Below are 17,069 nucleotides of genomic sequence, written 5' to 3'. Positions count from 1 at the left end.
TTTTTCCTAGGGCTGCTGTACCACAAAGTACTACAAACTAGTGGCTTAAAAAAATCCCAGAAAGCCGGGCGCTGGTGGCTCACGCCTATAATCCTAGCTACTCAGGAGGCTGAGATCTGAGGATCTCGGTTCAAAGCCAGCCCGGGCAGGAGAGACCGTGAGACTCCTATCTCCAATAAACCACCAGAAAACCAGAAGTGGCGCTGTAGCTCAAGTGGTAGAGCGCTCACCTTGAGCTGAAGAGCTGAGGGACAGCGCCCAGGCCCAGAGTTCAAGCCCCACCACCGACCAAAAAAAAAATCCCAGAAATTGCCAGGCACAGGGGGCTTAAACCTGTAATCTACTCAGGGGGCAAAGATCTGTGGATTACAGTTTGAAGCCAGCCCAGGCAGGAAAGTCTGTGAAACTCTTATTTCCAGTTAGCCACCAAAAACTTGGAAGTGGAGCTGTGGCTCAAGCGGTATACAGGGCTAGTCTTCTGTACAAAGAGCTCAGGAACAGTGCCTAGGCTTGGAGTTCAAGCCCCAGAACTGGCACACATATATACAAATCCCAGAGATTGCTGGGTATTTTAGTAGATACACCTCTAATTCTAGGCACTAAGCAGGTGGAGGTTGGGAGGATTGAGTTTTGAGGCCAGGCTGGGCAAAAAGTAAAGTCCTTATCTCAACAAGCAGGCTAGGCCATGGTGGCAATTAAACTGGAATTTTAGCTGTGGCCCAGGCCAAAATATGAGACCTTACCTGAAAAATAAAGCAAAAAAAAGACTAGGGACATGGCTCAAGTAGTAGAGTGCCTGTCTAGCAGGTATAAGGCCCTGAGTTCAAACCTTAGTGTCATCAAACAAAACAACCCCTCCTTAAAATTTATTGTCTCACGGTTTGGAAACTGTAAGTCCAAAATGAAGATGTCAGTGGGGCCATACTCGCTTTGCGACCTATAGGAGAGATCTTTCTTTGCCTTTTCTTTGATTCTGGTGGTTCTCTGTCTCTGCCATCAAAATGCTGTCTCCTCTCAATATGTCTCTTATTAGGACACTAATCATATTGGATGAGGCGCCCAACTTACTCTAGCATAACCTCACCTTAACTATGTCTGTAGTGACCCTATTTCCAAAGAAAGTGACTCTTGTAGGTCTGAAGTTATAATTCCCGTGCGTGCGTGTGTGTGTGTGTGTATGTATGTATGTATGTATGTATGTATGTATGTATGTACGTATGTATGTACGTACATACATACATATGTGTGTGCGCGCATGCGCGCATGCTACTGCTGGGGCTGGAACTCAGGGCTTGAGCTCTGTCCCTTAGTTTTTTTGCCCAAGGCTAGCATCCCACCACTTGGGCCACAGCTCTGCTTTTGGCTTTTTGCCCATTATTTAGGGATAAGAGTCTGTCAGGGTTGTCTTCAGGCTGGCTTTGAACCTTTATCCACAGGTCTAAGCCTCCTGAGAAGCTAGGATTACAGGCATGAGCTACTAGCCTCCAAGCTGAGCTTGAATCCCATCGCTTTCCTTCTCAAAAACCCTCCATTACCATCATCGATGGATGAAGGCTAAACCCTTTGATGAGGGAGTGCCATAAACTAGCTCCATAAACTAGCTCTAATCTACTTTTCCAGCTATACCCTCTCCTTACCATTTAGGTATCTTTTTTTTTTTTTTTTTGGTCAGTCGTGGGGCTTGAACTCTGTGCCTGGGCGCTGTCCCTCAGCTCTTCAGCTCAAGGCAAGCACTCTACCACTTGAGCCACAGCGCCACTCTGGTTTTCTAGTGGTTTATTGGAGATAGGAGTCTCACGGACATTTCTGCCGGGCTGGCTTTAAACCGTGATCCTCAGATCTCAGCCTCCTGAGTAGCTAGGATTACAGGCGTGAGCCACTGGCGCCCGGCTTAGGAATCTTCTTAATATTCACCTCTGGTTGCTGAGTAGCCTAAGAATAGAGAGTGAGTTTATATATGTTTGCATTCCCAGTGCTTGGTTTTAGCAAGTTCATTACAATAAAGCATAATTTAAGCCAGGTACTGGTTGCTTATGCCTAGCTACTCAGGAGGATCTGAGGATTGCAGTTCAAAGCCAACCAAGCAGGAAAGTCCGTGAGACTTGTATCTCCAATTAACCACCAGAAAACCAGAAGTAGCACTGTGGCTCAAAGTAGTAGAGTGCTAGCCTGATCAAAAAGAGCTCAGGGATGGTGCCCAGGCTCTGAGTTCAAGCCCTACAATATAGAGAAAAATAATTAAAAAAACAAGGCACAATTTAAGTAGTGAGTGAATGAGTCTTGTTGCTTATGCTTTTTCTTCTGCCTGAGTTTCCCTGTGCCCTGGCTCTGTGCTGTGTGCATTCTTACTATGCTTCATGCTGGACCCCTTCCCACAGAACAAGTTACAAGCACATCATTTCTCTTCCACTAGCCAATATACTCCTTAATACCAGGATCCAAATTTAAGTTACCTAGCCCATTTCTGGCACCCATTCATTTGGCAATTTACTGAGCACCTAGTCTATGCTGAGGTGTATGTTGTCTGCCAGTCTTTGTGGTGAGTGAAGACAAGTAGTCTGACCACAAGAAGATCACCATACAGAGCAAGATAGCTTTACAAATCAGTGGTTGTAATAAGCCAGGTGCCTATGACTCATACTTGTAATCTTAGTTGCTTAGGAGGCTGAGATCTGAGAGTTGCGGTTCAAAGCCAGTCTGGGCAGGAAAGTCTGTGAGACTCTCTTCTCTCTCTCTCTTTTTTTTTTGTTGGTCATGGGGCTTGCACTCTGGGCCTGGGCACTGTCCGTGAGCTCTTCAGCTCAAGACGAGTGTTCTAACACTTGAGCTACAGTGCCACTTCCGGTTTTCTGGTGGTTAATTGGGGGATAAAAGTCTCATGGACTTTCCTGCCCAGGCTGGCTTTGAACTGTGATCCTCAGATTCTCAGCCTCCTGAGTAGCTAGGATGACAGGCATGAGCCACCGGCGCCTGGCCCTGGGAGACTCTTTATTTCCAGTTAATCACCAAATGGTGAGAAGTAGAGCTGTGGATTAAGTGGTAGAGCACCAGCCTTGAGAGGAAAAAAGAAAAAAAAAAGCTAAGCAAGATTGAGGCCCTGAGTTCAAGCCTCAGAACCAGCCGACAAAAAATAAGTTTTATTATTACCATCATTTCTTGGCCAAGAACACTTGGCCCTTTGTACAGGAAAATTCTGTTCTCCTCTACATTATGAGATGTTTAGCTTTCTGATTCCGCCTGTAGGGCCCCACCTACCTCTACACATACCTGGATGCCTCCCACATGGAGAGATTCTACCTGTCTCCCATGGCGAAGCACTGGGAAGGGTAGACTTGGTGAGCTCTGATGAACTGGGCCTGGGGACCAGGCATGGAGTAGAGGGGGGTAGTAGTGTGTCTGGAAGTGCCCAGCGAAAAGGCGCCAGGCAGAGAGGCATGGCTGAGAGCGGTTCTACAGCCTGAACGTCCCAGCCACTCTCACTAGCCCCAGCTAGCAGGAACGAGGAGGTGTGAAGGCAAACAGCGTGCAAGCAATCTTACACTGTTTTGGAGACTGGCAGCCCAGGTGCTAGAAGCAATGAGGCGCTAGTGGAAGCTGTGATTAGGATTCAAAGGGGAAGGCATGCCGGGCGCCAGTGGCTCACGCCTGTAATCCTAGCTACTCAGAAGGCTGAGATCTGAGGATCGCAGTTCAAAAACCAGCCTGGGCAGGAAAGTCTGTGAGACTCTTATCTCCAATAAACCACCAGAGAACCGGAAGTGGCGCTGTATCTCAACTGGTAGAGCGCTAGCCTTGAGCTAAAGAGCTAAGGGACAGTGCTCAGGCCCAGAGTTCAAGCCCCATGACCAACAACAACAACAACAAAAAAGGTGGGGGGAAAGCAGAAAGGGCCTGAACATGGAGTAGTGTGGAGGCTGGTATCATCTGCTGGGGAGGGAACCGAACACATTTTTGGGTTATAAATAGCTTCTTCCTTACCTTGTGTCTCTGTGTGTGCGCATGTGCATATGTGCATGCACATGTGTGCCTCAACTGAGGCTTGCACATGGCTTTGCGCCTTTTTTTTTTTTTTTTTTGGTTAGTTGTGGGGCCTGAACTCTGGGCCTGGGCGCTGTCCCTCAGCTCTTCAGCTCAAGGCTAGTGCTCTACCACTTGAGCTACAGTGCCGCTTCCGGTTTTCTGGTGGTTATTTTGGAGATGAGTCTCATGGACTTTCCTGCCTGGGCTGGCTTTGAACCGGGATCCTCAGATCTCAGCCTCCTGAGTAGCTCGGATTGTAGGCATACACTTAAGGTACCTGGCTCACTATTTTATTTTTATGATATGCCTCTCCTGGAAGTACAGGCTTCTAGAGATAAACACCCCAGAACCTCCAAAGCCAATATTTAACTTAATCCATAGACTCATCACTGGACCACCCTTTCTTGGGAGCTCCTGTGCTGGGCAGAGTGGCATGGCTGTGGGCTTACAGTGGGCATGCGCACCATCTGACGGTGTTAGATTCTGTGATTGTGGTGGGCGGTCCAGCCATCAGGGGCCCTGAGGAAGCTCAGATTCCATGTGATGGGCGTAAGTTCAGAGCTGAGGCTTCTGGAGAGCCTGTGGGTCCTATAGCCCCTCCTACCACTTGTTACACGGTGTTGTGATTGGGTTGTGCGCAGCCTTTCTCTTTCGAGGGCTGGAAGGCTCCATGGTTATCTTGCCATTCTCTAATCCTTATGCTGTCCTGGCTTAAGGCAGACCCGGTGTGAATGGCGGTGAACGAATGCACTGCTCTTTTTTTTTTTTTTTTTCCATTTTCATGCTCTCTCAAAGCAAGCATGCTCTCAGAGGTATAGTAGGTATTCCCCAAGAATGCAGTTGTTATATCTCTGTTTTCTTTCCTTTATTCTTTAGTTGCAAGATGGTGCATTTTGTCCTGTTTTGGATGCAACGTTTGTAATGGTGGCTCGTGATTGTGAAAATAAAGGGTAACTGCTGATTTTATTTTTCATAATTCTTTATTTTCAAGAATTTCAAAGAAAAGACTACAGTGAATTTCCATATACCCATTTCTTGGACGTCGGTAGCTTTAATTGCAATTTTTTGGCAAATTTATCTGTTTTTCTTGAACGAAAACACATAAACACTGGTAATTCACACCTATAATTATGGCTACTCAGGCTAAAATCTGAGGATTGCAGTTGGAAGCCAGCCGAGGCAGACAAATCCAGGAGATTCTTATCTCAAGTTAACCAGCAAAAAGCTAGAATGGTAGGTATGGCTCAAGTGGTAGAGTGCCTGCTATAAACAAAAAGTATGAAGCTCTGAGTTCAATCCTCCAGTACTGCTTTCCCTCAAAAAGAAAATGTATAATATTTTTTGTCCGTCATGGGGCTGCTGTCCCTCAGTTCTTCAGCTCAAGGCGAGAGAGCTCTACCCCTTGAGCTATAGCGCCACTTCCAGTTTTCTGGTGTTTTTTTTTGGAGATAAGAGTCTCACAGAGGGGCTGGGAAGGTGGCTCAGTGGTAGAGCGCATGCCTTGCATGCCAGAGGCCCTGAGTTCGATTCCTCAGCACCACATAAGCAAAAAGAAAAAAAGCTGGAAGTGGTGCTGTGGCTCAAGTGGTGAGCTGAAGAGCTGAGGGACAGTGCCCAGGCCTAGAGTTCAGGCCCCATGACAGATAAAAAAAATAGTCTCACGGTCTTTCCAGCCTGGGCTGGCTTTGAACCGCATTCCTCAGATCTCAGCCTTCTGAGTAGCTAGGATTATAGGCGTGAGCCACTGGCGCCTTGCTGTATAATATTTTAAAACAAATCTCAGGTACAATATTTTACTTCCACATAATGTAGGCATCTTTTTAAAAAGGAGCTATTTCATTTATGTGTTAGCACATTCATATTTATGGGGTTCATTGTAGTGTTTCCACACAGTTACACAGCAGCATGCATCAAATCCATCAACACATTGGCAGCCTCTAGTAATAGCCATTTTACCTTCAGGTCAACTTTATTGGTTGTTGTTCCTGGGGCTTGAACTCTGGGCCTGGGTGCTGTCCCTGAGATCTTCAGTCAAGGCTTGTACTCTACTGCTTGAGCCACAGCACCACTTCTGGTTTTCTGAGTGGTTTATTGGAGATAAGAGTCTCACGGACTTTCCTGCCCAGGCTGGCTTTGAACCGTGATCCTCAGATCTCAGCCTCCTGGGCAGCTAGGATTATAGGCATGAGCCACCGGTGCCTGGCTCAGGTCAACTTAAAAAAAATCATATATGGAAGCTCTATTTCTGTGTTTGGCTTATTTCACTTAGTGTAATGCCCCTCTAGTTCTATCCATTTTACTGCACTTGATTGTATTTCTGTATGTGTGCGTGTGTGTGTGCGTGCACGCATGCGTGTATGCATGTATGTGTGTATCAGTTCTGAGGCTTTCGTGTATCAGTTCTGAGGCTTGAACTCAGGGCCTAGTATTCATTTTTCCCTTTATTGTTTATAACTGGCACTTTGCAACTTGAGCCTGCAGCTCTACCAGATTTTTGCAGTTTTAATTGGAAATGAGTCTCCTGTATTTGTCCTGGGCTGGCTATGAACTGCAGTCATCAGATCTCAGTCCCTTGTGTAGCTAGGATTATAGGCATGAACCACTGGCGCTTAGCTGCTCTGCCTTTTTTTTTTTTTTTGTCAGTCATGGGGGCTGAGTGCTGTCCTAAGCCTGGGCGCAGTCCCTTAGCTCTTCAGTTCAAGGCCAGCACCCTACAACTTGAGCCACAGCGCCACTTCCAGCTTTTTTCTGCTTATGTGGTGCTGAAGAATTGAACCCACAGCTTCATGCATGCGAGGCAAGCACTCTACCACTGAGCCACCTTCCCAGCCCTATTTTTGAGATAGAATTTTGCTTCTTGCCCAGGTATGCTTTTGTACTACAATGCAACCTATTGTAGGCTTCCCATCATAGCTGGATGACAGGAACATGTTACCACACCAAGTTTCTTTTATTGAGATGGAATCATGCAGAATTTTTGGTCTGGGCTGTCCTGGAGCGTCAATTCTTCTGCATTCAGCTAGTGATTAAGATGGTATCTTGTGCTGAGCACCTGTGGCTCATGCCTGTAAGAGGATGTGAGATCCGAGGTTCAGAGTCAGCCTGGGCAGGAGAGACCGTGAGACTCCTATCTCCAATCAACCACTCAGAAAACCGGAAGTGGCACTGTGGCTCAAGTGGTAGAGCGCTAGCCTTGAGCTGAAGAGCTCAGGGACAGTGCCCAGGCCTAGAGTTCAAGCCCCATGACTGACAAAAAAAAAGTTATCTTGTGTGAACTTTTCAGCCTGGCTGGCCTCTAACTTGATCTTCCTGATCTGGACCTCTTAGGTAGCTATGATTACAGCAGTGAGCTACAGGCATCTTGCTTCAAGTATACAAATTATGCTTGATTTTATGTCTTCTGTGTATGTGTGTGTGGGGGGGTACTGGGACTTGAATTCAGGACCTCATGCTCTTGCTTGGCTTCGTTGCTCAAAACTGGTGCTCCAGCACTTGAGCCATGGTTCCACTTCGTAACAGTTTTAGTAAAGACACCATTTATATGTCACACAGTTGAGTCATTGAAAGTGTACAGTGTGAAAGAGTACAATCTTAGTGTTCATGTGTTCACAGAGCCGTACAATCTGTCTAATGTGTTGTAATCCAGCATCATTGTGTGTCCCCACTACCCTCTTAGACTTCGTATCACCAACTTGTTTCAGGTTGCATTGTTCCATTACAAGTTCCAACTTATTCATGGTACTTTCTCTCTCTCTCTCTCTCTCTCTCTCTCTCTTTTTAATGTGCCAGTACCGGAGCCTGAACTTAAGCCCTGGGCACTGTCCAGCTCTTTTGTTCAAGGCTACTGCTCTACCACTTGAACCACAGCTCTATCACCACCTCCTTCCCCCTCCTTCCTTCTACTCCCCCCTCATCTCCTCCTCCTCCTCCCTTCTTTCTTTTCCTTTTTTTTCTTTTTCATAGACTTTCTTGCCTGGGTTGGCTTTGAGCTTCAACCCTCAGATCTCCGCCTCCGCAGTAGGTAGGTTGTAGGTATGAGCCACTGGCAGCTGGCTTTGCCTTTTGTTCTTGGATGGCCCGCTCTCCCTAATAGTGAATAAATGCTGATGCAAGTTGGATCTCCAGCCTGTGTGGGCTTGATTAAGCACAGGGCTGGTTCGGCACAGGGTCACTGTGTTCCTCATGCTGTATCAGGTGCATTTCAGGGCGCACATTTTGTCTCTGTGATGATGCTATGATCCATGTACCTATTCAAACACTGAATTATTATTTTTGTCACTCATGGGGCTTGCACCCTGGGCTTGGACGTTATCCCTCAGCTCTTCAGCTCCTTGAGCCACAGCGCCACTTCTGGTTTTCTAGTGGTTTATTGGAGATAAGAGTCTCACGGAGTTTCCTGCCCGGGCTGGCTTTGAACAGTGATCCTCAGATGTCAGCCTCCAGAGTAGCTATTATTGTTTAAAAAAAAATTCAAGTAGTTGTGCAAAAGAGTTGCCATTCAACAAAAGCAGTTTATGAAAACAGTGCGTTTTGGTCAGTGTTGCCTCTTTAAACATTCCTACCCCTCCCTCCCAACTCCCCCTTCCCTTCCCTTTTCTCAAAAAAAATATGGACCACTTCACAAATTGGTGTGTCATCCTTGCTCAGGGGCGGTGCTAATCGTCAAACCAATTTTAGTATCTGTGCTGCTAAAGCGAGCACTCAAGCAATACATTCTTGGTTCCAGCAACATTTATGCCCAAAGGCATCCAACCTGAGAAAAGTGTGTACTTGGTGTAGGAGGGGATGTTACTCGATTGTTCTTTGTGTGGGACAGTCTGGCAGCCCATGGAAAGTCTTATGTGTCCTAGAAGCTTGATTTAGGAATCATGAACAAGGAATTTTTTTTTATGTGAAAATCTTCAGTTCCCTAATGTCACACATGGTGTGGCACTAAGGAGGCTTAGGCAAGAGCATTTCCAGCTTGAGACCAGTCTGGGTTACCTAATGAGACCCTATCTCACAGGAAGAAAAAAGAAACATTTAAGCCAGCACCAGTAGCACATGCCTGTCATCCTAGCCATGTGTGAGGTTAAGTCAGCAGGGTTGTGGTTCCAGCCTGGGAAAGAAATGCCTGGGAAGAAGTTGGGCCTGATGGAAGCCGAAACTAGATTGGTCATGATCCAAATGAAGGCACAGGGAAGGAATTGCCATTCTATCTCTAAAGTAACCAGAGCAAATAATGATTGGCAGTGCGGTTCAGCAGTAGAGTGCATGCTTAGCAAGCACAAGGCTATGAGTTCAAATGCAGTACTGTTCCTGCCCCCAGTTTCAAAAAGAACAGGAGGAAAATACCTTGACTAATTTGGATCTGAGGAAGGACTAATGCCCAGCTAGTCCTGCTGCTCCTAGAAGCTGCTTTTCTTTCTTCCTTTTTTCTTTTTGCCAGTTCTGGGGCTTGAACTCAGGGCCTGAACATTGTCCCTGGGCTTTTGCTCAAGGCTAGCACTCTACCAGTTGAGCCACAGCGCCACTCCGACTTTTTCTGTGTATGTGGTACTGAGGAATCAAACCCAGGGCTTCATCCATACTAGGTAAGCACTCTACCACTAAGCCACATTCCCAGCCAATAAGCTGCTTTTCAAACACTGATGGCATTGCTTCAAGTTGCTCTCAGAGAATGCCTTCTAACTTTCTAAACTATTTCAATCCTTTCCTACCCACTTGTGCGTCTATAAGTTAGTGGATTCTATCACAGTGAAGAAACTAGCTGTTTTCCTAAGTTTTTATTTTGGAGAGTAGGAAGAATGCAACAAACCCCTATATGACCTGCACCTAAATTCACAGTTAGCAGGAAACCACATTTGCCTTACTCTTTGGCATTCTGAAAATATGGGCTTGAAGTTAGGCCTAGGCACTTTTCATTCAAGGTTGGAGCTCTGCCACTTGAGCCACAACTCCATTTCAGGCTTTTTGCTGGTTAATTGGAGATAAGAATCTCTCAGACTTCTCCTGCCCAGGCTGGCTTTGAACCATGATCCTCAGATCTCAGCCTCCTGAGTAGCTAGGATTATAGGCGTGAGCCACTGGTTCCTGTGCTTGCTATGTTTTTTTTTTTTTGAATTTTCTGAATGGAAATCTGGGATGGTTTTACTTGTCAGTGGTTTAGCCTGTATCTCCTAAGAATAGACAACTCGCCTATATAACCTTCATGTCTTTATATTATATCTAAGAAATGTAGCTAGGCACTGGTGGCTTATCCCCGTAATTCTGGCTACTCAGGAGGCTGAGATCTGGGGATCGCGGTTTGAAGACAGCCCAGGCAGGAAAGTCTGTAGGACCCATCTCCAATTAACCACCTAAAAACTGGAAATGAAGCTGTGGCTCAAAGTGGTGGAGCATTAGCTTTGAGCAATAAAGCTCAGGGACAGTTCCCAGGCCCTGAGTTCAAGCCCTAGGACTGGCAAAAAAAAAAAAGGAAAAAGAAACTTAGTGGTAAAGCCATGATCTATTATATCATCCATATTCAGATTTCTCAACTTGTTCCTAAAATATCCTTTATAGCGTTTTCTCTAGATTTAGGATCTGATGAATAATCATACATTGCATTTGATTACTGTGTTGATTTAGGAAAGGCCCCCACCGTTTTCTTTTTCCGGGGCTGGTAATGGGGACTGAACTCAGGGTCTTTGGTTCTAATTTTTTGGTTTAAGGCTGGTGCTCTAACATTTGAGTCACACCTGTACTTCCAGTTTTTTGCTACATAATTGGAAATGGAATTTCTTGGATTTGTCTGCTCAGGCTGGGTTTGCACCATGATTCTCAGAGGATTATAGATGTTAGTCACCGATGCCTGGACCATTTTCTGTCTTTTAAGACATTGGCATTTGCTTTTGGTGGTATTGCAGTTTGAAGTCAGGAACTGTGCTTGCTAACCAAGTCCCCTACCACTGAAGCCACTCGCAGTCCCTTTTTGCATTGGTAATTTTCAAGATAGCTTCTCGGTTTATACCCAGGCTGTCTGTAACACTGCACCCAGGCATTGGTTAATACAGAGTCTTTGTGGAACTTTTATGCTCAGGCCTGCTTTATATTGGGATCACTTGATCTCTGCCTCCAAGTAGTTGAAGTTACAGGTTTGAAGCACTGTGCCCAGCAACATTGATATAGTTTTGTATGTTTGTCTTGGTGCTTGAACTCAAGGCCTAGGTCCTGTACTCTGAGCATTTTCTGCTCAGAGCTAGCATTTTGGTACTTAATGGGAGATAAGAGTTTACAGACTTTCCTGACCAGGGTGTCTTTGAACCAACATCCTCAGATCTCAGCCTCCTCAGACACTGACATTTTTGAGGACTCCTTCAAAATGTTCCATAGCCCATATCTGACTGTTTCCTATAATGAGAATCAAGTTAAAATATTGGGCAAATGCCAGGATCCTTTTTATAATGTGCACTTTCTAGTGTTCTATAACAAGAAGGCTTCCTTAATTATTTCAGTGTTCATATGTAATCAGTTAGCTTTACCTAAAATAAGTAGCAAAACTGGTGGGCAGCAGGGTGCCAGTGGCTCACGCCTACAATCCTAGCTACTCAGGAGGCTGAGATCTGAGGATTGTGGTTAGAAGCCAGCCAGGACAGAAGAGTCCCTGTGAGGCCCTGACTTCAAGCTCCATGACTGCAAAAACAACCCCCCACCCAAAAAACTAGTAGGGAGTTAGCATTTTTTGTTGTTGTTCATGGGGCTTGAACTCAGGGCCTGGGTGCTGTCCCTGAACTCTTTCTGCTCAAGGCTTACACTCTACCTCTTAGAGCCACAGCACCACTTCAATTTTCTGGTGGTTAATTGGAAATAAGAGTCTCACAGACTTTCCTGCCTGAGCTAACTTTGAACTATGATCCTCAGATCTCAGCCTCTTGAGTACTAGGATTACAGGTGTGAGCCACCGGCACTTGCTTTAAAATAGCATTTTTTGAGGAAGAAGGTCACTGTATAGTTGAGGGTGACCTTGAACTCAATGTGTAGCCCTGGCAAGCCTTGAGCTTGGGCTCTGGCTGCCTTAGTGTCCCTATTGCTGAGATGACATTTGTGTCTTATCACACCGGGTTTAGATGATATGTCTTAAGCTGAATTGTTTTCTTTTTTTTTTTTTAGACCGGCATTTGTGAATCCACTCATCCTTGATAGCCCAGAAGAGGAAGAGATCTTTAAACAAGGAGAATGTATATTAACTTGTTTATATTAATTAGACCAGGCATATATTTATACTGTAGAAGAGATCATTTAAGATTTTATGTAGACTTTATGTCAAGTGTCTTTTGCTAAGAATTTATTGAAATTAAAAAATACTGTATTTTTTAGAACCTTGGAGTATATATTTTGAATGACTTCATTGATGAGACAGCATTCATTAAATGAAGTAGTTTCTCTCTTTTTTTTTGGTACCAATACTGAGGCTAGAACTAAGGTTTTGGGCCTTCCCTCAGTTTTCTTTCTCGAAATTGAGAAGAAGAAAAAAAACCAGCCATACTTGCGGTTCTAGTTTTTTGGGGGCTAGTTATAGAAAAGGTCGACTTTGCTGCCCGGGCTGGCTTTGATCATTGATCCTCAGATCTCAGCCTCCTGAGTAGCTAAGTTTACAAGTAAGACCCACCAGCACACAGCTTGTTTTATCTTTTGAGTATGTGTGTGTGCATAGGTGTGTGCTAATCCTGAGGCTTGGATTTAGGCCTAGGTTGTGTCTGTTAAGCACTAGCACTAGACTAGCTCAAGGCTAGTGCTTTACCACTTGAGCCACAAATCCACTTCTTTTTTTGTAGTTAATTGGAGATAAGAGTTTCACAGATTGTGGGCTGGGAAGGTGGCTCAGTGGTAGAGTGCTTGCCTTGCATGCATGAGGCCCTGGGTTCGATTCCTCACCACCACATAAGCAAAAAGAAAAAAGCTGGAAGTGGCACTGTGGCTCAAGTGGTAGAGCGCTAGCCTTGAGCTGAAGAGCTGAGGGACAGCACCCAGGCCCCACAACCAACAACAACAAAAAAAGTTTCACAGACTTTTCTGCTGGGACTGGATTCGAACCTTAATCCTTAAATCTCAGCCTCCTGAGTAGCGAAAGTAGAGGAGTGAGCCCCAGGCACTGGGCTGTTTTCTTGTTTTTAGTGAAATGGGAAATGAATCTGAATGGTTAGGCTGTTGGTCAGGGCTCTTAGATCAGGATAAAAGCCAGTGTTCACACACTAAACTGAATAATTTCCACCTGAGAAAAGAATCTCAGTGGAGAAAGGCTTGAACTCAGGGTCTGGAGCTTGCCAGGCTTCTGGACTGAGCTACCGTCGGTCTTGAATTTGAAATTTAATGTGGCTTTTGCAGCCTTCTCTTAGATCTATAACTAAGTAGCAGTGGGTGTTACAATTCAGAAATACTGAGTTGTGTAGGTTGTAAAGCACTGCAGGTCAGGCCCTGTGGGGGATTGTGGCTTGTGGCTTTCGGGATCCTCATTTCTCATTCTCTCATGGGCCAGTGAACAAGGGGAGAAGGATCTCCATGAGCTCCATTTCTTTACTGAAAATGGCTCCTGACGCTGACGAGCGGAACACCATACACGACATGTTTCTCAGCACGCTGGATCCCAAGTAAGTGAGGATGGTGAGGATGGACAGTTGGAAGATACGATTCCAAGGCATGCCCACCTGCCTGAGTATATTGGGAGTTGTTTGCAAATGTTTTCCTTCTCAATGCAGAAAATATACTGTTAACAGGGTGTAATTCACCTCCATTGTACAGGACTATAAGCTTTCAGAGTCGCATTTTGCCCCCTAATGCAGTGTGGATGGAGGATACAAAATTGAAGAGCTTGGACATTTGTCACCCTCAGGTAATTAGGAATTGGTGGGGAATTTTTTAATTAGGCCAGCTCACATTCATATTTGTCTCGATGCACTGCACCAACTAACCTTTTTCTATGGTATCATTAATTCCTTTATTTTGTATTCCATAGCAGTTGTAAGTTGGTATATATTAATACTTTTTATATCTGTAGGAACGGAACATTTTCAATCGGATCTTTGGTGGTTTTATTATGAGGAAAGCATATGAGCTAGCATGGGCTACTGCTTGTAGCTTTGGGTGAGTGAGATTTAAGGCAGTACTAATTTCTAAGAAGCAATTTATATCATTCCACTGATATTTGGAGCCAGCTTTGTGCTTTGTTGTGTTTAGAAATAATGTTATCTGTGTATCTACAGATTTCTGTGTCTATATCTATCTTTGTTTCATCCATCCCATCCATCCTATCCATCTAACCCATTCACTTATCCATCTAGGGGCGTTATGCATTTTAGGTAGCCCTCTACCTCTGAGCTACATCCCCACTCTAGGAATATATTATTTTTTAAGTAAGTGACATACTCATACAAGTTGGGCTTGACTTTCATTCTTGACTACTGTTGGCCTGACTTTATAAGGTAGTACACTAAAGACCTACTGAGGTCTTAGCATGGTGGCACATACCTATAATCCCAGATACTTGGGAGTAGAGATTGGATGATATGATTCCAAGGCATAAAGTTAGTGTGGCCCACCTCCCCCAACAGTGTAACCTACAAGTGGGCATGTTGCACATGCTGTGGTCCCAGTTGCTGGAAGACAGAGAAGGGTCACAGTCTAAGGCTGGCACCAGGCAGAAAGTACAAGACTCTATCCAGAGTAACTGAAGTGAAAAAAGAGGGGGGGGCTGATTTGCGGATAAAGTAAGAGCATGCTTGCCTAGAATGCACAAGGCTCTGAGTCTAAAGCCCAGTGCACCCCCGCCTTCAGAAAAACCTACTGAGAGAAATCGCTGATACTATATATAAAGGGAAGAGAGAGTGATTCGGGGCCTTATGTGGTCACAGCAGCATTGCTTACATTGTCACTGATGTGATCCTTTGATTTTTGCCAGTCCTGGGGTTTGAACTCAGGGCCTGGGCCCTGTCTTTGAGCTTCTTCTGCTCAAGACTAGCACTCTACCACTTGAGCCACAGTGCCACTTCTGGTTTTTTCTGTGTATGTGATACTGAGGAATGGAACCCAGGGCTTCATGCATGCTAGACAAGCACTCTACCACTACGCCACATTCCCAGCCCCTGATGTGATCTTCCCTCCCTCCCTCCCTCCCTCCCCTCCGCTCTCTCTCTCTGCTCTCTCCCCCCTGTCTCTCTCCCTCTCTCCTCTGTCTCTCTCTCCCCCCCTCGTGTCCTGGGGCTTGAACTCAGGGCCTTGACACTATTAGCTTTTCTGCTCAAGGCTGACACTACCGACTAAAGCCACACCTCTACTTCCAGCTTTTTACTAAGTGGAGCTAACGAGCTCTTGGATTTATCTGCTCAGGCTGGCTTTGAGCCAGGATCCTCAGATCTCAGCCGCCTGGGTATCTAGGATTACATGCATGGGCCCTTGGCACCCTGTCATTTCTTCCTTTGCTAATTTCTTTTTTTTTTGGGGGGGTGTCCTTTTATTTTGCTTAAGCTGTTTGTTAGGGAGAAAAGTTTGAGATTATCTGAATTTTGCATCACTTAAAATTTTTCCTTCTCCAACAGAGGTTCCAGACCATTTGTGGTGACAGTAGATGACATCATGTTCCAGAAACCTGTGGAAGTGGGCTCGCTGCTCTTTCTTTCCTCTCAGGTGAGTGTGTGCAGAGAAATGGCATTTGCTTATCTTTGGGGCTTAGAAGAGAGCTGCTTGTGTTCTAAAGCCACTATTTTGACTTATAGCTCTTTTTCCCTTCCTTACTGCAATCGATTAGGTCTGCTTTACCCAGAACAATTATATTCAAGTGCGAGTGCATAGTGAAGTGGCCTCTCTTCACAATAAAGAACACATGACCACCAACGTCTTTCACTTTACATTCATATCACAAAACGAGGTGCCCTTGGTTTTCCCCAGAACATACGGAGGTAAGCAGTGGTTATTGCTTCTCCCTAATGTAAAGAAGACATTTTTTTTTGTAGTGTGCATAATGGGACCCAGTGCCTCATGCATACTTAGACACACACTGTATGACTGAGCTATATACCCAACCCTCTTTTAAATTGTTATAGCAAGTGCATCCATTTTAGAGCATGAATTTAGATTTGCTTTCGCACTATTGCAGCCTTGAAGGCTCATGAGGTCATGTGACCTCAGTTGACTGTCCCTGCTCTGCTCAGCCAGCTGTGGCAGGCAAGGCTCCAGCTCTAAGCAAGCAGGGGTGGTGGAGGACTAGAACTGCTGAAGGCAAAGGATGGGAATCCAGGCTTGCTTGCTCCGCAAGGCCCCCAGCCCAGCCCTGTGTTCCCATTGCTGGGTTTTCATGTTCATTGCTGCCCCAGTGGTCCCAAATAGTTACTTAGTTTGAATGATTATCTAAGGTGCTTCCATTGTCTCTAGGGTTGTCTTTCTTGTGTTTCAGAGTCCATGTTGTATTTAGATGGGCAGCGGCATTTCCTCTCCATGAGTGCCCCCGTGAAAAAGGACTACCTCGTGGAGCCCTAGGAACACCTCACCTGTTACACACCAGCACTCCATTGGCAATGACCTCTAATGCCTGCTGAAGGCCTGAGCAAATTGTGTTGCTTTTAGCATCCTCCAGAGAGGAGAAGGTATCAGTGGGTAGGATGACCAGAAAGGCAGAAAAGAGAGTGACTGGATGGGCTGAGGTGTGGATGAGCAATTAAGAAATAAATAACTTCCAAACTAGATTAATTGTGAACCTCCTGTGTTGACTCCCCGCCCCCCACTACATCTGCTAAGAAATGAGGGGGGAACGGCTCTTCATCCAGACATATTTTTGTCTTATTTTGCAGATGTCAGTATACAGAGTTTCTGGTCAGGGCATTTGGTTGCCTTTTTTGTAGTTCTGGGGATTGAACTGAGGGCCTTGTAAACATTTAGGTTATGCCTCCCAGAACCCCCTTTTCGATTCTTTGGTTTGGAGTCATAAGTAGCTAACTTTCCCTGGCCAGCCCTCAGATTTTAGAACATCTTGCCTTTGCCTCCTGAGTAATTGGGATTACAGGCATGAACCACCAGCACCCAGCTCTAGCATGATGCAC

At 45.4% G+C, this 17,069-nt stretch overlaps 1 protein-coding gene across 1 annotated transcript in view; it reads left to right on the top strand.

The window, feature by feature from the left end:
* Acot9 (acyl-CoA thioesterase 9) overlaps positions 1–16,715 on the top strand; it is a 34,122-nt gene extending 17,407 nt beyond the window's left edge. Inside the window, exons 9-16 of the mRNA XM_013026543.1 lie at positions 4,897–4,970; positions 12,151–12,218; positions 13,517–13,628; positions 13,780–13,870; positions 14,036–14,121; positions 15,573–15,660; positions 15,782–15,932; positions 16,427–16,715. Of these exons, the coding sequence (XP_012881997.1) occupies positions 4,897–4,970; positions 12,151–12,218; positions 13,517–13,628; positions 13,780–13,870; positions 14,036–14,121; positions 15,573–15,660; positions 15,782–15,932; positions 16,427–16,509 (753 nt within the window). The 3' untranslated portion in view covers positions 16,510–16,715. The remainder of the gene's footprint in view (positions 1–4,896; positions 4,971–12,150; positions 12,219–13,516; positions 13,629–13,779; positions 13,871–14,035; positions 14,122–15,572; positions 15,661–15,781; positions 15,933–16,426) is intronic.
* The last annotated feature ends 354 nt before the right edge of the window (positions 16,716–17,069 follow it).

Source organism: Dipodomys ordii, unplaced genomic scaffold, assembly GCF_000151885.1.
Source record: "Dipodomys ordii isolate 6190 unplaced genomic scaffold, Dord_2.0 Scaffold94, whole genome shotgun sequence".
Classification (NCBI taxonomy): domain Eukaryota; kingdom Metazoa; phylum Chordata; class Mammalia; order Rodentia; family Heteromyidae; genus Dipodomys; species Dipodomys ordii.
This window is presented reverse-complemented; position numbering and strand designations above follow the sequence as displayed.